The 27,144-nt window shown below is 35.4% G+C and overlaps 1 protein-coding gene across 2 annotated transcripts in view; it reads left to right on the top strand.

Annotated features, from left to right (window-relative positions):
- Window positions 1–27,144, top strand: part of cntn3a.2 (contactin 3a, tandem duplicate 2) — a 220,622-nt gene that overhangs the window by 114,405 nt on the left and 79,073 nt on the right. For both annotated transcript variants that reach the window (XM_087306662.1, XM_087306663.1), the window contains exons 6-8: window positions 922–1,125; window positions 9,573–9,675; window positions 10,187–10,371. In XM_087306662.1, coding sequence (XP_087162788.1) covers window positions 922–1,125; window positions 9,573–9,675; window positions 10,187–10,371 — 492 coding nt within the window. The remainder of the gene's footprint in view (window positions 1–921; window positions 1,126–9,572; window positions 9,676–10,186; window positions 10,372–27,144) is intronic.

The raw sequence follows: 27,144 nt of genomic DNA, 5'->3' as shown, positions 1-27,144 counted from the left end.
ATAATCGAATTGTAATAACAGTCACAAGCACTTAACACATACATACTGAATCGATTCTTATAGAACCAACTTATCAGCCAAAGTATTAGTAAAAAACAAACTGGAGGGCTCTCGAAAAATACTTAACCTCGTATCCCTCCTAATGCTAATTGACCAGGCGGGAACCTCGGGCTTATTTATCTCTGAACTCAGGGTTTTCTCCCTGTACAGCATGTAAAACCTGCTATAATAGTCGAGCATTATCTAAGTCTGAATTTTTGAAATATAGGAATAAATGTATTAATTAACATGCTTTTTCATGTTAGTAAGTACATTAATATTAACTTATGGACCATTATTTTGAAGTCTCACCCATATGTAGGTTTTCAAATACAGTATTTGCATATTTTTCAGATTATATATATATATATATATATATATATATATATATATATATATATATATATATATATATATAATAAAAAAATAATAATAATAAATAAAAAACATTTAGGACTGGTTTTGTGGTCCAGGGTCACATATTTGTTGGATTGAATGTCTTTTAATGAAGTGTGTAAGTCTCTTAATCTTTTTAGTATATGAAATTGACACCAATGGGTCAGATTTACTTTATTTATTTATTTATTTATTCATTTATTTATTTATTTATTTATTTATTTATTTATTTATTTATTTATTTATTTATTTATTTATTTATTTATTTATTTATATGTTTGTTTGTTTGTATTTTATAAAAATGTGTGCAACACAGTTTCACCATGTGAATCGGGATTTTGGATCAACTTGGGTCAGACTTCAGAAGTGCTATTAAAATCTGAGACTGTGTTAATGATAATACTAAAAAAAGTACAAAGTATGTCTCATTTTCAAAGAGCTGATTTGTTTTGAATTATATATGTTCTGTGCCCTTCTTCTTTCCAGACCTCTCATTTGCATGGGTCTTTAACGAGTACCCTTACTTTGTTCAGCAAGACAATCGACGCTTTGTCTCTCAGGAGACGGGAAACCTTTACATCGCCAAAGTGGAGCCTTCGGATGTGGGCAACTACACGTGTGTGGTGGTAAACCGCATCACTAAAGGCAAAGTCCTCAGCTCCCCGACACCTCTGGTACTACGAACGGATGGTAAATTACTTTCTCTTTTTTTTTTCCTGGTGTTTTCCAATTTAGTAGGCAGCAGAAGCTGAATCATAGCAGCAGTTAAAAGGTTTGATTGACCTGTTAATGCATTTGGAGGATTGTGTCAGAACGCTTAAGCCGGGTTCACAGTACAGGAGTTTTAGGCTGATTTATCCCTCATTTACCTCTTCTCACTGTCTGAGGAAAAAAACTCTTGTTTAGATCCTTTTGTGGGTTTTGAGGCATTTACAAATCACGTAAACCACTGACCTGCTTAGAGCACATTTAGACTGCCCTTATATAATATTAAGCGTATGATATTTAGGATTTTAACCCTGTAAAGTCTGACACATCAAAAAAAAATAAGCAGAAAATTTACATTTTCTGGAACTGAGATATATATTAAACTATGTAACAAAAGCAAAAAAAAATTATAATATATTTATATATATTTATTTTGTATCACATTTTGCTCACAATAATGTTAATTGTATTTTTAAAATTAGCATTGCAATGATTAGGACAAAGATTGGATCTGTATTCTCACAAAAGTCAGTGAAAGATTTGCCTTTAAAACAACAATTGAATTTATAACCTTTAAAAAATGCGGGCCCCTATCATACAGCCGGCGCAACAAGGCACAAGACATGTTTGGCGTGATTTGTTGCTATTTTCAGACCAGCACAACCCTAATTTTCACGTTTTGCGAAACGTTGTTTACACCACATTGTGGACTCATGGGTGTGGTGGTCTTAAAAAGGAGTTGTGTTGAGGCGTATTGTCGGCGCGTTGCTATTTTGAGTAATAGACTGTCTTTGGCCAACTAAAAGCTGGTCCAAAGTCCTGCACAGAGCGAGTTTGTAATGCGCCTATGTGAGTCCAAATGCTTACACATTGCTTAATACACAGAGGATGTACAACAATACACAAATATTAATATAAATAAAATATTAAATATTTCTTAAAAAAAATTCTTAAAAACTTACACATTTCCAAATAAATATAAAAACCAAGACTTCTATGCTTTCTTCACCTCAGGTGGGCTTTTTTCAGTTTTTTAATGACAATTTGCATTTCTATAATATTATTATTAGCAGTATTTTTTAGATTAGTTTAGATTTGTCCACCTGTCGGGTTTTGGAGATGTTTGCATCACCGTATGGGGCTTAAGAATAGGACGTGTGTTTGGATATAACTCAGTTGTTTGAACACGCTTCATTATTATTGTTCATTTATTCGTTTGCTGGAAATTAGAACTGAATTTAGAAATAGTTTTGAAACAAATATTTGCACCTAAATGTAATTCAATATGTAGACTAATGAATTTCTTCGGTGGAGTGCGTACAAAATTATTTTTTATTACTTTATGAAAGTAAATGAGTAAAGTAAAGGAGTAAATGTAAAGAGAAAGAGAAGAGGCAGAATGGAGGAGGCTTGTTCTTTATTCTTGCACTGCAGATGCTCTGTTTAGTTCAATTTACAAAGTCCGTCATGTAAATAACAAATATGCCATGGCGCGACGCAACTGACTCTTAAAGGGAATGGGAGATGAGACTCTGACTGGTTTAATGCACATTATGCTCAAAACACACCCATAACTCAGTAAAAGAATCAGCAAACTCTGTTAGACCCTGCACCATGGCCTTAAAAAAGCAAAAGTGGATTTAAACACGCAATTAATGCTTTTGCACCATGCGTTTTAGACTTTATGCTTAGATTGTTAAAATAGAGCCCTCAAAATAAGTGTATGGACAAATAAAACATTAATAATATCTTGTACTGCAATAAGTAATATGCCTCAGCTTACAGATTTGAGGATTCCTCGATGTGCAACCAGATTTAATAATTCAAAAACTCTTGTTATATGAGCCTGGGTGAAGGTTGACTCTATCTTTCATCTTGTAAATATAATATTTTGCTAAATAAAGTGCTTTAATTCTGTTATGAAGTAAAAATATATATAATTAAAGCATCATTAACTCACAGCCCTGCTAGAGTAATATTAAATATTTAATAAACTTCTCAAACTAAATTTTTTAATGGAACATGTATCTAGATAGATGTAGATAATAGTGGCAGGGTTTAATTTGGTTCACTTTTGCATATGACTTATTTTAAAACTTCAAGGATAAACCCAACTTAAGATTGTAAGTTTATTTATTAATTTAATTAGAAATACATTAATTATATAACATGTCTAGTTAACCTATTAACATATTTAAGCATTTAAATAATAATTTAAGCTACAAACTATTTATATATTTTCCTTTGGCTTAATCCTTTTAATTATTAGTGGTCACCACAGCGGAATTAACCACTAATTATTCCAGCTAATGTTTTTACACAGCGGCTGCCCTTCCATCTGCAACCCAGTACAGGGAAACAGCCATATGCTCATTTATTCACACAAATACACTACGGCCAATTTAGTTTATTCATTTCACCTATAGCGCATGTCTTTGGACTGTGGGGGTAACCGGAGCACCTGAAGAAAACCCACGTGAACATGGGGAGAACATGCAAACTCCAAATTGAAATGCCAAATTTCAACCAGAAAAGTTGACCCAACCGGGACTCAAACCAGTCACCATCTTGCTGTGAGGTGACAGTGCTAACCACTGAGCTATCTATCTTGCAACTAGTAACTAGTAAAATATGATGTACTGTTATAATGGCAAAGACAAAAGAAATTAATTGTTAGAAATGATCTATAAAAATAAAAAGTTATCTATAAAAAAAGTGTTGATCTCTCTATTAAACAATACTTGGGAAATAGTTGGGAAACATTTGAAGAAGAATCATAATTAGCGTACCAATATACACGTAAAAAAAAAAATTATTTAATTATTATTAATTATTATTATTTAGATTAGGGATGTCAAACTCAATTCCTGGAGGGCCGCAGCCCTGCACAGTTTAATTCCAACCCTCTCCAACACACTTACCTGTTGGTTTCAAACAAGCCTAAATAACTCAATTAGTTTGGTCAGGTTTGTTTAATCAGGGTTGAAACTAAACTTTGCAGGGCTGCGGCCCTCCAGGAATTAAGTTGACAACCCTGAGTTATGTAACTGAGGCCAGCTAGTAAGTGCTGTGCAGGTAAACCTCACTCCTCTGACCTCTAAAGGTGCTCTTGCGACAGACGCTAGAGGCCATGGTTTAGCCTCCTTGTTAGAGCAACTGACTCCCATGTGGAAGTTCGCCGGTTCGATACCAGCTCGGAGCTGATTGGGTGGCGTAAGACCCGCGGGGTTACCTTTAGACGGTAAAATAAAACTGTACAAATGCTACAGTATCATCTGTAAGCTGCTAAACAGTACGTTTCCGTAATATATAGGGTTAATAACAACTGTAAACTAACTTTCCCAGAATTCCCTGGCACTTCAATTGTTATGCTTTTTGTTGAGATTACTATGGCTCTTTTATATACATAAATATGTGATGTGTAGATACAAAACACTGGTGTATAACACTATAAGTCAATGAAATAGGGTAGTTTACTGTAACATTTAGAAAAGAAATATTTTCCACTGTATTTTTCACCCCCAATTAGACAGATTTTCTTAGTGTGAAACTCGATTCCTGGCTTGTGTTTTTTTTTTCTTTATAAATCGTAAACTGTGCAGCATGGTAACTTAGTGGTGTTTCCTCACATTAAGAAGGTCGCTGGTTCGAGTCTCCGCTAAACCAGTTGGCATTTCTGTTTGCATTTGGAGTTTGCATGTTATCTCTGTGTTCTTGTGGATTAAACTGCTCCAGTTTAAAGACATGCGCTACAAGTGAATTGAATAAACTAAATTGGCCCTTGTATATGAGTATGAGAGTGTGTGTAAGTGAGTGTGTACTGGGTTGTAGCTGGAAGGGCATCCGCTAAGTAAAAAGCATATGCTGGAATAGTTGGCAGTTCATTCCGCTTTGGTGACCTCTGAAATAGAGACTAAGCTGAAGGAAAGTGATGATTGAAATTGTAAACTTGCAAGACTCGGCCCTAAATACAGTAAGTGGAAGAAAATGACTGAACGTGTGAATGGCTATTAAATGTGTTTTATTTAATGCATTTGAGGTTTGTTTTCATCAGCTCACAATAACAACTATATATAATTACTATTGCAATAACTAATATAATTGGTATCCCCATATTGCAATAATCTTGATTGCTTTATAGAATGCACTCAGGAATTTAAATATAATATTATTTAGATCTCCCGTCTTTTTATATAGACTTCAAATATAGCACTATTTATTTTAACATATAAAAGCAACACTAAGAACACTTTCTCTGGTGTCAAGATGACGGCGCTTTCCACGCAAATGTCTGTTTTAACATAATGAGATGGTGTAAATTAGTCTTTGACAGTGCATGTAAGAGCCAGAGCTTCATAGGCAAAACAGCTTTCTCTCCAAGAATGGCTTTCACAGTCCTAAATATACTTTGCTATAAAGCAAACATAAACAATGGCTGGATGAAATATTTACCAACACTGTAGAAACTTCAGCAAACACCACACCTCTCCAATGTTGTGCCAGACTACAGATTGGTATAAATTATTTGTTGTCTTTGTTTTAGCGGCTCGTTCTCAAGAAAAGCAGCTGTTCACCTACTAACACTCTGTCGTATCTACTCTGTAGTAGGACTGTGCAGAATGTATACAATATTTATATCAAAATAAAAAGTTTCATATTTTGCTCTACTCTTTATTTTGTGGTGTCACACTGTTTTCAGTAATCTATATATTATAGACAGACAGAAACAAAATTTCCGCATTGTGAGAAAGTTGTACAATTTATATATTGTAGTCACGTTGGCAATATATACAGTTGTGTGAAAAAGTGTTTTGCAATTACTGTTTTTCTTTTTTTTGTCTTTTTTTTGTTGCATGTTTGTCACACTTTAATTATACAGATTACCTATTTTGCCAAAAGTTATGGGATCATCAAGATGTTTTCTGACAAAACTGAGACGAGACTTTAAGGTTTTGTTGTTGTTGTTTAGCATTGGCTTTTGTCTTAAAAAACATTTTTGTGCAGTCTCTTTCTTATGTTGGAGTCATGCACACTCACCTAAACGGAGACAAGTGAAACCTGATTTTTATTTATTTTATTTTTTTATGTCATTGTGGGGTCTTTTGTGACCTCTTGGATAAGTTGTCAATGCGCTCTTGGGGTAGTTTTGGCTGGCTGGTCACTTTTGGGAAAGTTCTTCACTGTTCTATTGTTCATAGAAATTTGCCGTCCCATAGCTTTACAACCTTTTCCAGACTAGTAGATCTCAAATATTTTCTTTTTCATTTGTTTTCAGGGGTTAAAGGGGTAAAAAAAAATCTTATGGGGTGGAGAGAAAAAAACTTACTTCAAATATTGACGATAACAACAAAAATAAAGTAACAAGAACTTAAAGTGCTTAAAAAACTGGTAAACTGAGACTGAGATAGACTCTCTTCAATGATTATGCTTTGCACACTTTATTTAAAAGTTCTATGCCAAATAAAGTGTTTTCTTCTAAACAATAACAAGTGATTAACGTGCTTAAATAACACATGCTCAAAGTGCTAAAGAACTAAACTGCTAAACTGAAGATTAGAAGTGAATTCAAGGCCATTATCACTTGTCAATTATTTTTTCTGCATTTTTAGCAAAGTCCTCCAAACTCTGTCTATTTAAGACATTTGGACCAGAAGATGGAGCTGGTACAGTGAAGGAGGCTGAGGGTCTGCTGTTTGTTCAAACATGTTTTTGTTTTTTTTCTATCTATCAGGCTACCTCAAATCGATCGCTCCACCGGAAATATGCATTTAATTAATGCTCTGATGTTATTATTATTTCACACAACCTCTGTCAACATTTTTAAGAAAAGTCTTCATATTGAAGATTATGTCTCCTGAATATGACTTATTTCCTCTGTCTCGCTCGCGGTTCATGTGTGCGCGGCTGCGCGCTGCATGTCATGAAAGAAAATGACAAGAACCCCAAGGCTTATATGTTGACTTAAGCTATAAAGTCATTTAATAGCTATATTTAAGCTATAAAATGAAAGCCTCAGTTTGGTGCGGAGTTATCAGTACACAAAAATAAAGAAAATCTTTCGATGATTTGATTCGTAAATTCTGTACGCTATTTTAAAAACTGTTCATATTTAAGAACTATTAATAACTGTGATTTTCAAATAAAAAAAAGGTGGTTTGTTGGTTGTACACTCAATCATCAATAGCCTGTTTGTTACGTTTATAATGCGGCTCCATGCAGGGCTGGTTTATGTCAACTCATCTGTGTTAAACTGTAACCAGAAATATCCTTCTTTCATTTTGCTTCTTTGGCAAAATACGTCTGTAGACACATGTGTTTGCACGTGTTACTGTCCCCCAAGTTATCTAATATTTATTGCACATTTAGGGGCCCATCACAAAGAGCACGCCTTTCCGTTCCAAAACGCGAGGAGTGCCGCAATGCCTTTATTGTTGACAAGACAAACAAATCCAGAATTTCTTAATTTTTTCATTCAATCATACCATATGTTTCTGCCTATTATTTTACAATTAAAGAATTAGTGGAATTTGATATCCCAAGTCGGGAGTCTACCGCAAATGCACAGACTTCCGGATCCCTGCAAATGAGTGACAATCTCCCGAAAATCGCGTGTCTCCCTCCTGGTCCTCAAATAAGTTGCGCACCCTTCTCACCCCTCCCCACCGTGTCCCTTCTTGCTTTTCAGACACGTCACACACACCCTGTCAAACACCAATCCGTTTAGAAACTTTGCCGTATGAAAGCGAACTGCACCCGGAACAAAGAGCAACAATGTAACAATTTTAATCCCCATTTCAGAACAAATGAATCAGTTCGCAGATGTGAAAGCACAATAAAACAGTTTTTAGAAACCTTTATCAGATTGCTTCCCCACAAACAAGGAAAGGGTGAAAATTACAAGAAAATCACAAGACATTGTGTCAGAAAAATAATTCCAGACATTTCATTTTGCATGCGATTGACATCAAATTCAAAACATATACGTAGGACAACTCAACTGTGTTCGCCAGGACTAATTTTACATATTTGTTTATGAAACAATAAAATGTTTAGTGCGGTGCAATTTTTTTACATTACTTAAGCATCTATAACTTTTTTTCATTTTGAGCATTATAAACTCTAGATGATGGATAATAAAGAAGTGTCTTCTTTCCAAAGATACCTGCACTGTGAATTTAGACCAAAATATTCAGCAACTGTTAATGTTTTAGTTTGGGATGGTAATTTTTGAGAAAGTGCCTCTGACGGTAGGAGGAAAAGAAGGACAGTGATATAGTCTCAGAAAACATTTTACATAAACCTCATTTGCATGCTTGCTCAATCAAATTTGAAATATAAACTCATGAAATTACTATTTTTTTCAAGTCACATTTTTTGTAGGACATTACATTAATGTTTTCCTGTGTTTGTATAAGGAAAACAACCCTAACCCTAACATGTAACTTCCCCTTTACCAAAGTAAAGATCAAAGTGTCTTCTTTCTAATGATACATAATATGTGTTTGTAGCTTACTGGAGTCAGAAACAGTTACTATTTAAAGTTAGCTAGGTGTAAATAGTAAGTTGATTATTTTAAGCATCGTAAATTAAACCGCATGCGCAGGCTCTAAAAAAAAAAATATATATATATATATATATATATATATATATATATATATATATATATATATATATATATATATCCCCTCAAGGCCGCACACAAGATCCGGCATTGTGCCGAAACACTTTAAGCCTTTTGGCATGATGTCTAGCTTTTGAGGATCTTTTGGTCTACTCCACTTTATCAGGCATGTCCTATTTTAGTGATTTGTTGATTGGGAACAGCTGTGGCAGTAATCAGGCCTGGATGTGGCTAGAGTAATTGACTTCAGGAATGTGAAGAATAAAAACCTTAATTCCAAAACTGTGTGATGTGTTTATTTGTGCTATCTTTGACTATAAATGATCTGAAACATTAAAGTCTAACAGACAGGCAAAATATAAGGGGGCAAACATTTTTTCACACCACTGTATAAATAAAAAATGTATTCAATTTACGGAAATTGAGCTACATTGTGATATATATTGTTATCAGGAAATGGGATTAATAATATCCCAATATGAAATTTTTGTCATATAGCTCAGCCCTACTAAATAGTACAACGGTGTCCAAACTCGATCCTGGGGGGTTGGTTTCCTGGTGAGTTTAGCTCCAACTTGCTTCAACACACCTGCCAGGAAGTTTCTAGCATATCAAATAAGAGCTTGATTAGCTGCTTTAGGTGTGTTTGATTGGGGTTGGAGGTAAACTCTCCAGGACACTGGCCCTTCAGGATCAAGTTTGGACACCCCTGATATAGTATAATGTTTTCTTTAGCATTAGTCATAATCAATTAAATGAATTATTAATGGGGAAGTATTGTAACACCATTTGTTTTCTCCCCTAATAGGTGTTATGGGGGAATATGAGCCTAAAATTGAGGTTCATTTCTCTGATATGGTTCCAGCAGCAAAAGGATCAGTTGTGACACTGGAGTGTTTTGCTTTGGGAAAGTAAGTGGAATTTTGCACTCTTTTGTAGTTACTGATGTCGATTCACTCATTTACGGCTATCCCGACTTTTAATGCTAGTCTGTCACTGAGCTTAATGTGTTTTTCAGCTTGGCCCTTTTCCACCTCCTTTCGCCACCTTTTAAAAAGGCTTGTCAAAGTCTGTTTGGGAAATACCACATAACAGTCTATTTTTTTTTTTTTGCCTGGAGGCAATTTTTCTGTCTCAATTGATCCCATTAGCGGATGAGCCATATACGTTTTTCTTGCAAAAAGAAATGAGATGGTGTCTTATGAGCAAAATGTAACTCATTTAGCATGTTAGAGCTGAGATGTGAGGGGGAACGACAGTAATTTACAATATAATGGAATTATACAAAATTCACGTTCTCTATCTTCATATTTTCGGTATCTCTGCTTCTTTTTTTCCCCTCTCTCTGTGTAGCTTTTTCATTTTCTCTCTTGCAAGATTACTCACCGCAGTTTTTTTTTTTTTTTTTTCAACTACGTTCAGCCCAGTTCCAGAGATAACATGGAGGAGGGCGAATGCAGTGCCGTTTCCCAGCAAGGTGAAGATGAAGAACTCAAATGTAGTTCTGGAGATTCCCAGTTTCCAGCAGGAAGACGCCGGAGGCTATGAATGTGTGGCAGAGAACAAGATGGGAAAGAACACAGTGCAAGGACGACTGTCTTTCCACGGTATGATTGTTTCAATTAGAGAATATTTAAATGTAGTGTACATGGCAGGATTATATTTTGATATTTAAATTCACCACATATTTCTTGCGGTAAAATATTATACTATATGTAGAGTCTTGCAGTAAAATCAATGAAAGTTTTTTGGTTTTGATTTGCTATGGCAAAACAATTGCACTCAGACTAGTATTTTTTTCCTTTTTAAAATATTTCCTAAATGCTGTTTAACAGAGCAACATTGATCTCTGCTCTGTTGACTTTTGATGTTACAAATTTAACTGCAATTTAACAGAGACACTTTTTGACATTTTAATAGTTTGAAACAATTCTAGCTCAATCAACTCCTAATTTGCTGTTCATTAATAGTTATTAAGGTAAGGGAAAATCATGCAGTATCATAGTATGCCATTTCAAAGTACTACTTAAAAAGCCAACATCTTGATAATAGCCACTGTAGTTGAAGGGTTATGAAGCCCGCCTGTCTCAGCAGGGTGTTTTCACACCTCTAGTTTGAAAAAAGTCAGGAAAGTGTGTGAGTTCAGCTTTGTTTAGGTGGGAGTGTCAAATGACGAAAGAGGGAAGGCTTTGCGTGAAATGGGGAGTTTCATTATATGCATATGCTGATTTTCACACCAGCAACACAAACACAGACGCAGGGGAGATGGGCAGTGTTTTGGAGGGCAGCATTTACAGCGGATCTGAGAGCTGTTTGAAAGAGAAGATTTTTAGTTCATAATATTGTAGTGATATTACTGTAAACTTAGTAACTAAATCATTTTGACCAAGATATGTCTTTAAAAACTGAAAGAGTACTGCTGACAATACTAACTAACTTTGCCATCTGAATAAACATAAACAATGAACACTAACCACACACTTACCAAATTTGTAGAGACAGGGCAATCAACACCAACTGGAACTGTGTATTTTTTTTTAAAGTAGATGAGTGGCAGATCCGGATTTTACCATTTCCCATTTCGAAAAGCTCTCGGGTTAAAAATGTTCCTTACAGTCATATTTTTGTTGCATGTTAGCAACCCACTGTAATCCACACATGTGGGTCCACACGCAAGCGATCCTCTCATCAAGGGAAATATAAACAAAACCACATTTATTATCGCAACACTGACAACCCATGTCTCCAAACAATTCTTCTTCTACTTGTTTGAATTACAGTTGGAAACACAACGTGGTGTCTTTCTGAACACTGTAACAGGTTAAAAGAGTCTTCGAAGGTATATCATGCATATTAATCAAGTTGCGTCTCATTCACACTAGAGCGCACTGATTGGTTAAAACCAAGTCTTTCTCGTGAACTACAGAACAGATGTGCTAAAAACTCAATGACATCACTTTTTACTGGACGGTACATACATCCAATCTCCATGCTGGAAGTTACACAAAAATCTCGATGCCGTGATGTAGCTTCAAAAATTTATTTTTAAATCAGTAAAGCAGATTTGTTCTAAAAAATGCAAAAACAACCAATTTTCACTTTTTAGTGAAATAGGTGTATCCTAATAGTGTTTTTAGCAGTGTGGGATACATATGACTGTCAGCGTCTCAAAAAATGCATTTTGTTGTTTCGTGACCCATTAAGAATAAAAATACTGTACTTAGACTAAAGTGTTATCATATCATATATTTACCTTTAGCCACAAATGGACAATTTCCAAACAATTTAGTCTGTACATCGGCATTAAGATAGTTTTTATATCAGTTGATAGCTCTGATAAATCAATGAAACAGTTACAGCTTATAAACATGTTTTAAATTGTTGCTTTGGATTTACTTTTTTGCCTTTTCCTTGTAGTTTTAAAGTAATTTTAAATAGTACGGTGGAGGGGGAAGTATTCAACATGTCAAGTTTTGGAAATATTATTTCTTAAGGAGCTGTTGATGTGGAATTAAACTAGATTTTGATAAAACCCCAAACAATGCAAACATGAAAATGACATAATAAAAAAAAATCTGAAAAAAAAGGTTATGTGTAATAACAGTTTAATGACACAAGGAGAATAGACTGACCTACTGAAATGTATTAAATAAATTTTTAAAACCTTTATTTATATTTATATTTAAGTATATTTATATATATTAAAATATTTATATATTTAAATATATTTAATATCTTTATATAAAGGGGTTTTGTTGGTGATGACAGCTTAAAGACGTCTCTCATATGGATAATAAAGTCACATCCATTGCTTAGGTGGGGTTTTTTAAAAGTGTGTAAAAATCTTGATGGCTTTGTGGGTCTCGTCTGTCAAATCTGATTTTTTTTTTCGTATTCTCTATTGGATTTAGGTCAGGTGATTGGGTGGGCCATTCTACAGCTTGATTTGCTTTCTCTAAAAGCATTTGAGAGTTCCCTTGGCTGCGTTTTCAATTTTTATCTTGCTAAAATGTGCCTGGTTTCATCTTCATCATCCTGATAAAGTATATGTTGGACTAAAGCAGTCAAATTCATTTACAATGGCGAAGGGCAGAAGGTTGCTGAATTAATTCTTAAAGATTTAATCTCCTGTCTGGGCATTCACTGCCTTTCTACATCTCCCTTTCTTCATGTGTTCAATACTTTTTTTTCTGTGTCATTTTATTTTATTACACATAACTTAATTAGTAACTAATCCGATTTATTTTCTTTGCAAATATGGATGTTTTTGGTTGTTACCAACATCTGGTCAAAAATTCAAGTCAACAGTACCTTTAGAAATATGTTTTCTGAGAAAAAAGTTAACTGTTTCATACTTATTTCCTGCACTGTATGTACAAGTTATTTTCAAAAACAAAAAATATACTGTCAGTTTATTACCAGATTTTTGAACATCAATCCAGACAATATATCACTTCTTTTTATTTTAAATGTCGTTAATGTCACTTTTTTCAATCTTACTAACATCAAAACATATTGGAGGAAAGATCAAGGTTCACTGTGTACTGTACATGATGATGTTGTGCTACAGTAGATACTCGTTATAAGTGGTGTTCATTTGGGCTATTGTTTGACCAGATTAACAGGATATCTGTAGCACTCGCAAATGCTGTTCTTTGCCATATTGTTGCTTCTATCATTGAAATGTATTCCTGACACACATATTGTTGTCATGGCCATTCAGATTCTTGCCAGCATCTCCCATGAGAGATCCTGCCAGTTTAGTCATTTCACAACTACAGTGAATTAATTAATGATTAGTTTCTGCCCTGTCTAGGCTTTTCTTATAGTTTCCATAATGGCATAGTAAAGACCTGAATAAATGGAGCTCACGTAATGGATTTGGCAGAGCGATGTTGCATCGTGCCAAAACTCAGCAGTGCTAAATGCTAATTTGAGACAGTTTTGTTGATCCAGAGAGGTGTCAAATGGCAAGATTTACAGCTATTACACAGCCAAATCATAGATAGAGATATAATAAAAAATAGATGGATGGATGTTTGGAAGGAGCGAAGCAAAGAAGGAATAGATGGATAGATGGATGGATGGATGGATGGATGGATGGATGGATGGATGACAATATAGGATGCATATTTTAGTATTCAGATACAGTGTATTAAGTTTTTTTGCTTTAAGATTGAAGAATGGATGTATGGATGGATGCATAATTATGGACTTTAGGGTTGATTACAGGACATTTATTTAGGTATGTGATTTGTATTTTGCTTTAAGATGGATGGATGGATGGATGGATGGATGGATGGATGGATGGATGGATGGATGGATGATATAGAATGCATATTTGGATATTTAATGTATATTCAGAAACAGTGTATGATGTTTATTTGCTTTTGGATGCAAGAAGGAATGGATGGATGGATGGATGGATGGATGGATGGATGGATGGATGGATGGATGGATGGATGGATGGATGGATGGATGGATGGATGGATGGATGGATGGATGGATGGATGGATGGATGGATGGATGGATGGATGGATGGATGGATGGATATTTATGGAATTTAAGATAGATTGAATGAAATTTATTTAGATACAGTTTATTATGTTTATTTGCTTTAGGATGGATGGATGGATGGATGGATGGATGGATGGATGGATGGATGGATGGATGGATGGATGGATGTATGAGGATATAGGATGTATATTTGGATATTTGAAGTATATTCAGATTGAAATATTTATTTGCTTTAGTATGGATGGATGGATGGATGGATAAATATGGCCTTGAAGATCGATGGAAGGACAATTATTTAGATATATGATGTTTATTTGCTTTAGAATGGAATGATGGATGGATGGATGGATGGATGGATGGATGGATGGATGGATGATATAGGATACATATTTGGATATTTGATGCACATTTAGATACAGTGTATGGTACTTATTTGCTTATGGATGGATGGATGGATGGATGGATATGGGTGGATGGATGGACAGATGGATGGATGGCTTGGTAGAGGATAATTATGTAATTGAAAGATGGATGGAAGGATTTATATTAAGATACATGATGTTGATGTGCTTTAAGAAAGATGTATGGTGATGATTATGGATGGATGGATGGATGGATGGATGGATGATGATGAAATGGAAGATGAATGGAAGGATATATTCAGATATATGATGTTTAATTGATTTAAGATGTATGCATGGAGGGATGGTGGATTTTAAAATAGTTAATAAGGCTTAAGACATATTATGATAAAATAGATATATTTATTTTAATAGATTCACTTTATTAGTTTTAGGATGAATGGCGACAGCAGATGGATAATAGATACAACAAACATTCAGCCTTTCTCGTTCTTTATAAGTGTAGACACATAAATGTACCATTTTTACATGCAGCACTATAACATGTATGTATTATGCATATACAACTAAGAAACATAATCTATGAATCTTTCATGTCAGGAAGCTTTTATGAATGTCCTTTCTTTCTTTTATTAAGTAAATAATTTAGATTTAACCCTCAGATCACTTAACCCCTACCCCCAAACCTGAACATAACCATTTTCACAGTAAAACAAAAAGCAAATGCGCCGAGAAATTAATAATGTAAATGTATAAAGTTGATCATAAGTAAAATAATAAATTTTCCGCCACCCTCCCATTTTGTTATATATCCCGGAAAACTCCCGTAATTTCAACCACCCTCTGCCCCTGGTCCTTAGCGTTTTGGTACAGTCTGTGAAACCCCCAGGTCGCAGCAGTGTGATTCAGACACCTCACCCCCAAACCAAACCCCCCTGGTCTCCCGGATTTTCAGGGAAAAATGTTGGCAGGTATGTGTGTGAGCCCAATGCAGGAGCGCATTAAAGCATTATAGTTAATACAAGCTGACACAAGTGAAACTATTTTGAACCTAGATCGCTGCATGTGTGTAGGAACAGCTGATGGTGGCCATAGCAACGACAAATGGCAGTGGAACGCGAGTTCACAATAAACAAAGCGTCACGCGTCACGATTTCAATGTGGCATTAGACGCGATATGAGAATATAAAAAGTTAACCAGATACAGTACAAGCAGTTACAAGTAACAAAACACAATTAAATACATAATTTGCAAGCTAGATTAAACAAGGAGGGAACCATTTTAATTGCTCTTACTTACCCCTTATGAAATGGAGGAAGAAACTGGTCCATAAACTGTGCGCTGTAAACTTCCTTTCGAGTTTTGTCCCACACGCCACAGATCTTTTCTGACCCTACACTGTTAGACCTTACCGGGGTTTTTTACAGTAGAATACTGGCAACACTGTTGCCAGCCACTCACTGTAAAAGTTTGGTTACAGTAAGTAACTGGCAACAGTGTTGCCAGTTAATTACTGTAACTAAACCATTACAGTGAGTGGCTGGCAACAGTGTTGCCAGTTAATTACTGTAACTAAACCATTACAGTGAGTGGCTGGCAACAGTGTTGCCAGTTAATTACTGTAACTAAACCATTACAGTGAGTGGCTGGCAACAGTGTTGCCAGTTATTTACTGTAACTGAACCAATACAGTGAGTAGCTGGCAACGGTGTCGCCAGTTAATAACTGTATTAGAGCAGCAGTGGTAACTAACTGGAAACTGTGTACAGTTAATTACTGTATTGTAGTGTTACAAATCACAGCATTATACTGCATACACATTAATAGTATGTCATATATAGTTATTGTAGTGTTACTAAAATTAATCAGTATACTTAGCTGTTATTTAAACATAGAAGGCATAACATTTTTCAGACAAATTTATTTTATTGTTTCGGTACCAAACAAATAAATAACAGAAAAAGTATAACAAAATTAAGAAATGAGCAGATATAAATATTGTCTTACATATTACAGGTCTGCACAGTAAGGCTGCGGTCACATTAACGTTTGAGTATGCAAAATTCTGTCATACTGCACTGCGAAGTAGAATTAAACAAAGCGAGTAGTGGAATTAAACAAAATAATTAGAGATTGAAAAAGCAAGCCAGAGAGGTCATGTTTTGATCTTTGATTTTTTATCAAGCAATCACATGATGTGATTTCGCATGTCAGCGTTCTCCAAGCTTGAATTTTCCAATGCTGCGAATTATGAAATTTGTCGCATGAGCATGCATTCCAGGTCAGCAGTACTCACATGCGTACGAATGGAAGTCTAAAGGGAGAAAAGTGCAGTGTGACCGGGACTTTAAGCTGTAACTCTAATTAAACACACCTGATCAAACTAATTAAGGCTTGTTAGAAATCCACAGGTAATGTTGAAGCAGGGTGGGTACTAAACTCTGCTGCGATGCAGTTCTCCGGGAACTTGGAGTTTGACCCCCATGGTATATAGCAGGGGTGCTCAATCCTGTTCCTGGAGATCTACCTTCCTGCAGATTTCAGTAGCTACCCATATTAAACACACCTGCCTGTAATTATCAAGTGGTGTTCAGGTCCTAATTAATTGGTTTAGGTGTGTTTGATATGGATAGCAACTGAAATCTGCAGGAAGGTAGATCAGCAAATGAGCAGCAAAAAACAAAACATAATTATTTTAAATTTTAAAGTTTTAAATAATTAAAAACTGTGTCAAATCTTAATAAAAAGTTTAAAATAATTATAAAAATAAAAATAAAGTTGACAACACCGAAAAACCAAAGGATCCAATCTTTTATTGTTATAATTATCTCATGAAAACAAACTTTTTTTATTGTTTCTAATATAAATTCATAGGTGGAAACACAGCTCTGAAAAATACTTAGCAATAAACTCACAACCTGGAACCTGACAGTGGAGCTTTTGTGTGTGGATGGCTGTGTATCATGTTTTTGTGATTCCCTGTGATGATGTGCACATTACCTTACTGAGATGAAGGAATTTAATTTTGGCTTAGTTGCCAGAAAGATACATACAACTGTTAGCATCTGTATGGCAGTATGCAATATCCAATAAATACATATACTTAAAAAAAAGTAATGTAAGAAGTTATATGAGGAGAGGCTAACTAGCTAACAATGTAGCTTTCAAGTACACAGATCAAGATAACAACAATATAACTTAAAACACAGCCTTATTTTAGAAACCCTCAAAAACATTTGAACACATTTTACTTACTCATTGTAGATTCTTAGTTAAAGCCTAAAACATATCAGACTCAACATCTGAATTGATAGACAGAGAATAGAGCACACTCAGCAGTAAACAAATCAAACACCTGACTCTCTTAAAGGGCCAGCATTTTCTGAAAACTTTTTCTAACACCTTTGTGTTTAGAATAAGACGGACAGCCTGTGGGAGTGTGTGGTGATGCCTAAATAATTATTTTCTGCCTTTAAAATGCACGTCTCTATAAATAGCAACATAAACCATCAGAGTAGATGGGACAGTAATGGTTGAACAGTAATTTGCTATTTATTGTCAGTTACTATCTGTAATGAGTACATAAAGTAAATTACTGGAATTTATTCTTTGCAATACACAATTTCATACAAAGTCTACTCCTTTTACAGTAAAATAAAATGTGTTAATAAATAATATGTTTCCTTTTATTACAGCAAAACACTGGCTATTTTACAGTTATTTACTGCACAATCTACAGAGTAACAGTGCAGTTATACTAATTAAACACACCTGATCAAACTAAATCTAAAGGTAGTGTGTTGAAGCAGGGCTGGAACTAAATTCTGCTGGGCTGCGGCCCTCCAAGAGTTTGACATCCCTGGTACATAGCATATTTTCAAAGGAACTGCCAGCATTTATCACAATCATGCACATACCATTGATTAAAAACAATAAAAATATAAAAACTTCATCCAAAGCAAAAAATAAATAAATAAATAAATAAACAATCTGATCCTCATGTTGTTCCAAACCTGTAGTAATAATAATAATTTTAAAAAAAAACAAATAACCTGATTAATACATTTATTTAGGAAAGCTTTTATACTATACTGTTAATGCCACTTTTACCTACTTCATTTGAAGTTTTCCAAACAAATTAATTGAGTCTCAGCAAACATTTATGTACATGCTGTTTAAGATATTTTTTAAATAACACATTTTTACTAGTTATTTAGCAAAATACTAATATTCAGCTTAAAGTGCAATTTAAAAGCTTAACTATAGGCTAAACTAGGCTAATTTAATTATAGAAAAGTAAACAAAGTTATAAAAATGATTGTGATAATTTGGTTGCTCTGTGTGAATATTTTTGCCTTTAAATGCATCTCGTTGATATCTTTACCTTTTAATTAGCTCTGTGACATTAACATTGGTTGACTCCTGATACTCAATGTTAAAAACATAAAAGGAACAGAAGAAAACACAGAGATGGCTGCAGAGAAATTTAGCTTATCATCAATGGATTGTCTCACTTTCTCCTCAATACTGACCATACACATACCAAAACTGAACAGTAAGAAATATAAAGCATTAGAGTACATGGGGTAATAATGGTTGAGCAGTATTTTACCATTTATCATCACAGTAACTATCTGTAATGGGTACATAAAGTAAATTACTGTAATTTATTCTTTGCACTACAAAATTTCATACAAATCCTGCTCCTTTTACAGTAAAATACTGTTTCATTTTATTACAGCAAAACACTGGCTATTTTACAGTTATTTACTGCATAATCTACAGTAAGGGTTAACAGTGTATCTTAACAAACAGCTGACGATTCCCCCTTTGTAAGCATGTAGATTACTGAAGCACTCGTCAGAAAAATGAGGGCTATAATGCTGAGGTATTTTTTTCAAAAATAAACCTCAACCACTGACTCTTCACAGCTTCATCTTTGGGTAGAGAAAATAACACCAACTTTCCCCTCACACTTCCAATAATATCAAGCGGAACACAACGTCTTCACAACTTGAATCAACCAGGATCTGCTACAGTGTTTATCTTCCTCTTTGTCTTTGCTACTGTTTGTAGGCGGAACCGCAGGTTTTAATTTTCCTGGGTTTGCGCACGCAACAATTGGGCGGAGCTTAAGTTTGTATCGATGTCACCCCAAAGCGGCTAAAGACTCGTTATTAAGGTGATTCATTTGAAGCACTATGAGTCGACTCTTTTATAAATGAACCAGTAATTTTAAACACTGCACACTTTCCTATTTAAGCCTTAGCTGGATATTTCACTTCACTTAGAGCTGTGTTACACAATACATGGAAGGTCGTTTTCAAACATCTATTATAGGGGCTCTTTAAATAAAGATAGCATTTATTTACTTTAGGGTATTTGGATGAATATATTGACCACATTTACTTACTTTCTGATATTCAGCTTCAATAATAAATCAGAGCGCTGATAGATTTTTCAGCTTAAATTCACATGCACGAAGAACTCATTTTCTCACCTCTGGTGTGTTATTAATGATCATTATATTTTAGTTAATAGCGCTACTCATTATTAGACAATGCAATTAGGCCATCTTTTATTATCGCTGTCATTTTACTCTTCAATATATTCATTATTTTTGGTTAGTTTTATAAGCTCACGCTTCTGTTTCAAATCAGACATCGAAGTCTGGCTCAAAAAGTCATTGTTTAAATATTGACAAATTGTAGGTCTCGTCCTTCATTCAAGCACTCATGGACCTATTCTTGGAGACGTGACACGACTCAAAGGATTATTAAGCACTATAAGCAAGTATGTTTTAATCATTACCTTCTCAAGTCTGTCATATTTCATCCACACAATAACAAGAAGAGCATATTAATGATGTGGAGAACAGCTTTGTGCAGGATTACAGCTATATGCTAAAGAAAATGATTGAATATCTAAGAAAAGCAGCGCATATTTCCCATGGCAATTGTTAAAGGAAACGCTGCTCGATATCTTGTAGGTATGGGAACCTTTCACTTGTGACGTATTATTGATTCAAATAAAATGTATGTATACACAAAAGAAAGAAAAATCCCTCCAAGAAACCCATTAGTGAAATACAATACAAACAAAACTAGAGTGCAAATCAGCATGGCGGTATTGCTCTGGACAGCTGGGATTTCAAAGGTGTTCTTTCTGCTCACATCTGGGCACACACCACTTCTAAGCTCCCTGATGAAATGGTATTGTGCATGCGAGTTCACTCATTTTCAATGTTTGCGTATGACTTATCGAGGCCAGTTTTTTTTCAAAAGAAGGTCAAAGTTGCACCTTCATCTAAAAGACCTGGCCTCCAAGAACGATTCAAAACATGAAAGCTTTTTTCTTCTTGGTTCGTTCAGAGTGCACGCGTTCTTGTATAATGCAGTATGGTGAACTCTTTAGAAAAAGCATAGGTAAACAGTAACAGTTGCAAGGTTAGTCAGCTCTATATAAGGGTTAGTTTACCCAAAACATGAAAATTGTTTTCTTAATTAACCTCATGTTATTTCAATCTTCTGAGAGTTCTTTTTAACTTCGAAACACACATTAAAATCAAATCGTAAAGCTCCCTGGTCCTCCATAGTGAGCACGGGTCACCAAGTAAGACCTTCGTACGCTTGTGCAGGTGTGTTTGGCCACAGCCATATCAACATGCAGTCCAAAACCGGTTAATCACTAAAGCTAAGTAGGGCTGTGGCTGTTCAGTACCTGGATGGGAGACCACATGGAAAAACTAGGTTGCTGTGGGGAGTGGCGTTAGTGAGGCCAGCAGGGGGTGCTCAACCTGCGGTCTGTGTGAGTGCTAATGCCCCAGTATAGTTAAGGCGGCAATACACTGTCAGTTATGTTAGATGAGACGTTAAACCGAGGTCCTGTGGTTATTAAAAGTCTCATGGCACTTCTCGTAAAGAGTAGTGGTGTAATCCTGGTGTCCTGGCTAAATTCCTTACATCATGGCCCATCATAGCCTCTCAATCATCCCTATCCACTGAATTGCCTCTACCACTGTCTCTTCACCACCACTATCTGGTGTGTGGTGGTGCAGTTGTCCTGTGCATCCCTCCCCACCCACCCAAAAGTCCAGAAAAGGAATAAAAAAAACATTGTCAAAATATTCCATGTGCTTCAACTGTAATCATATGAAGCTCCTTTTTGTGTGCCAAAAATTCTTCAAAAACAACATTGTTTGCCTGTCTCCCACATCCGATCAGAGTGTACATTATTACAGGCAACACAAGGCTTGTGTGTTGTGTTGTCCTATTGACTCTAAGGCCGTACTCACACTAGGTACAGTTGCCTCGAACCGGGCCAAAGCACGCTTGTCCCCCCTCCCGTCTCCCCTGACGGCCCGCGCTCACACCATATCGGGCCTCGGCACGCTTACGTCATCGCTGCTGCGCTGTTCAGAAGCGCTCTCTATGGCAAGCCTTTTTAGCATTTAAATCTTTGTTCTGACTCCATAAATATATTTAGAGATATCTCTAATTATATTTTGACTAGTCATAATTATAATTCGACTAGTCAGAATAACAATTAGAGATATCTGCAATTAAAATTGTACTAGTACGAAATCAGATTGGAGATATCTGCAAATATATTATGACTAGTCATATTCCTCCATTGACTTCCATTGAAAAATATTTGCAGATATCTCTAACTGAGTTTTGACTAGTCACAATTGTAATTAGAGATATCTTGGAGTTTTTACTAGTCATAATACATTTGGAGATGTCTTTAATTCATCATATTTAGAGATATTTACAAATATATTTGAAGATCTCTAATTAATTTACTAATAGTCGAATTACAGTTGTAGATGTCTTGAATTGGATTTTTGACGAGTCAAAACTCAGTTAGAGATATTTGCAAATATTTTTTAATGGAAGTCAATGGAGGAATATGACTAGTCATAATATATTTGCAGATATCTCCAATCTGATTTCGTACTAGTACAATTGTAATTGCAGATATCTCTAATTGTCATTCTGAATGGTCGAATTATAATTATGACTAGTCAAAATATAATTAGAGATATCTCTAAATATATTTATGGATAGTCAGAACAAGGTTTAAATGCTAAAACGGCTTGCCATACGCTCTCACTCAGTAGCACAGTGGAGATTTCTCTAGTTATATCGTTTCAGTCGTTTGATATGCCGTCAAATATTTCGCCAAATAGTCCTTAGGGATGCGGGGACACGCAGTCAGATATTTTGCGAACAGATCCGCCACTTTTGGCGCACATAAACAATCATTAAGCTCTCGTGCTGCAGGAATGAGGAGGTCTGCTGAAGGCGCGCAGCTGGCGTGCTGTGAGGAGTTTGCGTCTTTAATAAACTACGGCAGTTTACGTTCACTGAACAGTAAGAATGATTAATAAATCCATATCAAACAGTCCCTTAAAAGTCACTTCTCGCTTTCGGTTTGGGCTTTGGCGCGTTTTGCACTCACACAGAAGCGTACCGCGCCAAAGCCCAAGTGTACCACACTCAGGCACACCTCTTCCAACCGGGCCAGGGCGGGCCAAGTGAACCGTGCTTGAGCGTGATTCAGCGCACTCACACTTCTCAAACGATCCGGGAAACGGGCCTGGGCACGGTACGGATGGCATAGTGTGAGTAGGCCCTAATAGCAATATGTCATACTGTCCATTGTGAATGTGAACCCTGAACTGTCATGGAAGAGAAGATATTGGCAAGCAAAGTTATATTGTAATTACAGTATTGCGGGATGCACCGTAATGAAAAATCTGCATTGTGAATGCAGATTAATGGTTATTTATTTTACATTAAAAAAGGGTTAACCCATTGCCTTCAAAGCAACAAGTTGATGTTACTTGAAAAGTTCTATAAGCCCAGTGACTTAACTTTTCTAACTATGCACATAGTTTTTTTTTTACTCTTTTTTTTTTTTTATTTTAAGTCAAGTAATCGCTTTTTATAGTGTGGGCCGGAATTCTGCATGCGCTTAGCCGAAAGCCAAAACCTGAAAATGAAATAGCTTTAAAAAAAAAATGTATTAATTCATCAAATATTATAAAGTCATTTACTCGATACATACACATTAACTCGACACATTTAATTATTCTAATAGGCATCTTTTTACCAGCTTAACCTAAACAGCATAGCAGCACTATTGAAGCTTTAGGAACAAGAATACATAGAAATGCCTTGTCTGCACTATATTTTAGAAGACCTTATTTTTCCGATGAGCATGTGCAATTCATTTATAGATAAATAAAGTTTGCATGTACATGATTGTAATATCCACAGAGTGGAATATAGAGCTATTTCAAAATTTGCACACAACACACATACAAGCTAGTGAAGCTAGTGAAACCTCCCTTGCATGGGTATTGAAATGAATGTATATCATAGTGCACAACTTTCCATGTCCGTTGTGAAAGTTGCTTCACATAGCAAAGTGACTACAGCTGTGGGAAAGGGAAACCAGTCCACCAAATCAGTGTTTTTTTTTTTTTTTTTTTAAATCATAACTTTTGGTCTGAAAATGGTCTAGTATTCACAGTTTTTTCCATACAAAAGAGCTTTGTATGATTACAGTTGAACCTCTGAAGTCACAGTTTGAATTCTCATGATAAACAAAGGTCTAATGGATTTGTAACAACAAGAGGGATAGTAAATAATAAAAGCGGTTTTATATTTTGGTGAACTAATCCCTTAATTCTTGATCAGTTTACTTAATGAGTCTATCAGTGTTTGGTTTCGATTGATCAATTAAGTGCTTAGTTGCCACAAATCCTGCAAGTGCCATTAGCAGAAAGAATGACTGATGACTTTTCAATATATTTGGGAGACTGTCGGAAATCAACAGCGCTGAACATGTTGAGAGTGTCACATTATAGCACCGTGTGACGGTTCAATCATGGATCCAGACAGGGCTGCTACAGAATTGCAGGGACGAATGGAAACCTGTCGCCTTTACCATTGGCAGGAAGATAGATGGAACAAGTGATTATTGACATTTTGTGCTTCCAGTTAATCAGATAAAAGAGTGTCCATGTCTCAGCAAAGCCTAAAATTACTTTAAGTGTGGGTACAGTATTTAAGGCAACTTTAGATCAAACTAAATTGAATGCTGGCTTAAGCAAAACTTGACTCTAAGACTGTTTACAAATGGTATTAAGATCTGTTTTTTTTTTTTTTTTTGCTAACTCAATCTTAAGAGTACTTTGGCAAGCCCTTTTAACATGTACTGTAATTTGTAAATTGCTCTATTATGTATAATTATTGTAGCTAGTATCTAGTATACTAGCTCATAGTAGCTAGTAACTACACTGTTAGACTTTGCCACAATTTTACAGTTAATTACTCGAAAAAGGCCAGTAAAATACCTCATATATTCATAATTTTTACATTTACATTTAGTCATTTAGCAGACGCTTTTATCCAAAGCGACTTACAAATGAGGACAAGGAAGCAATTTACACAACCAAGAGCAACAATGAATAAGTGCTATAGGCAAGTTTCAGGTCTGTAAAGTCTAAGAAGGGAAGTATTAGTAGTATTTTTATTTTTTATTTTTTTGGTACAGTTAGTGTGATATTCAGAGAGGCAATTGCAGATTAGGAAGTGTAGTGGAGACTAAATAGTTGGGTTTTTAGTCGTTTCTTGAAAGTAGCGAGTGACTCTGCTGTTCTGATGCAGTTAGGGAGTTCATTCCACCAACTGGGCAGATTGAGCGTGAGCGTTCGCGAAAGTGATTTCTTCCCTCTTTGGGATGGAACCACGAGGCGATGTTCATTCACAGAACGCAAGTTTCTGGAGGGCACATAGATCTGCAGAAGCGAGAGCAGATAAGAAGGAGCAAGGCCAGAAGTCACTTTGTAGGCAAACATCAGAGCTTTGAATTTGATGCGAGCAGCAACTGGCAGCCAGTGCAAACGGACTAGCAGCGGAGTGACATGTGCTCGTTTAGGTTCATTGAAGACCACTCGTGCTGCTGCATTCTGGAGCAGTTGAAGAGGCTTGATAGAGTTAGCTGGAAGCCCAGCTAGTAGAGAGTTGCAGTAATCCAGTTTGGAGAGAACAAGAGCTTGAACAAGGAGTTGAGCTGCATGTTCAGATAAGAAGGGTCGGATCTTTCTGATGTTATAGAGTGCGAATCTGCACGATCGAGCAGTTCTAGAAATGTGGTCAGAGAAGTTTAGTTGGTCATCAATTGTTACTCCAAGGCTTTTCACCATTTTGGATGCAGTAATGGTTGCCCCATCCATCTGGATTGAAAAGTTATGGTGTAGAGTCGAGTTGGCAGAAACTACAAGCATTTCCGTTTTTGCGAGGTTCAGCTGAAGATGATGATCTTTCATCCAGTGTGAGATATCCAACAGGCAGGCTGAGATGCGAGCTGGAACCGAGGGATCATCAGGATGAAAAGAGAGGTATAACTGGGTATCATCAGCATAGCTGTGATTTATTAATTATGAATATTTCATTAATTATTAATAATTTAATAATTAATGATTTATTAATGATTTATTAATTATGAATATTAATTACTACTGTAATATGCACTGTAATGTGGGTCACTTTAAATCATTTTTCAGTAACTTACTGCATTTTAGGAATTTGCAGTACTCTACTGTAAAGTAATCAAGTACTGCTACTGTAGTTGAAGACACAAATGAGACAGTTAATGAAACATTACATTTATTTACTGCAAAAACGACCAGTAAAATACCACATACATTCTTTACAGTTAACTACTGTTATATGCACTGCTATGTGGGTCACTTTAAAACCTTTACAGCAACTTACTGCATAATGGGAATGTGTGGAGTTCTTCTGTTATCAAATTAGTTAATTACCTCTACTGTAGTTAAAAAGAAAAATGAGACAGTTAATGAAAAAAAAGTTATTTACTGCAAAAATGTCTAGTAAAATATCACATATATGCTTTACAGTTCCCTACTGTAATATGCACTGCATTGTGGGTCACTTCAAAACTTATACAGTAACTTACTGCATATAAGGAACTTGCGGTACTCTACTGTTATCAAAGTAATTAAGTACTGCTACTGTAGTTGAAGACAACAATGAAACAGTTGATGAAAAATTACAGTTATATGCTGCAAAAAAGCCCAGTAAAATACGACAAATGTGCTTTACAGTTCACTATTGTAATATGCATTGCATTGTGGGTCCCTTTAAAATATTTACAGTAACTAATTTGTGGTATTCTACTGTAATCAAAGTAGTCAAGTACTGCTACTGTAGATGAAGACAAAAATGAGACAGCTAATGAAAAAAATTGTTATTTACTGCAAAAATGGCCAGTAAAATACCACATATATTCTTTACAGTTCACTACTGTAATATGCACCACATTGTGGGTCACTTTAAAACCTTTACAGTAACTTACTGCATGTTAGAAATTTGTGGTACTCTACTCTAATCAAAGCATTTAAGTACTGCTACTGCAGATGAAGCAACTACAGAATTACTATAACTGATTCGTTCATGTTCTTT

This window comes from Danio rerio, chromosome 23 (genome assembly GCF_052040795.2).
Source record: "Danio rerio strain M-AB ecotype USA chromosome 23, GRCz13ab, whole genome shotgun sequence".
Lineage (NCBI taxonomy): Eukaryota > Metazoa > Chordata > Actinopteri > Cypriniformes > Danionidae > Danio > Danio rerio.
This window is presented reverse-complemented; position numbering and strand designations above follow the sequence as displayed.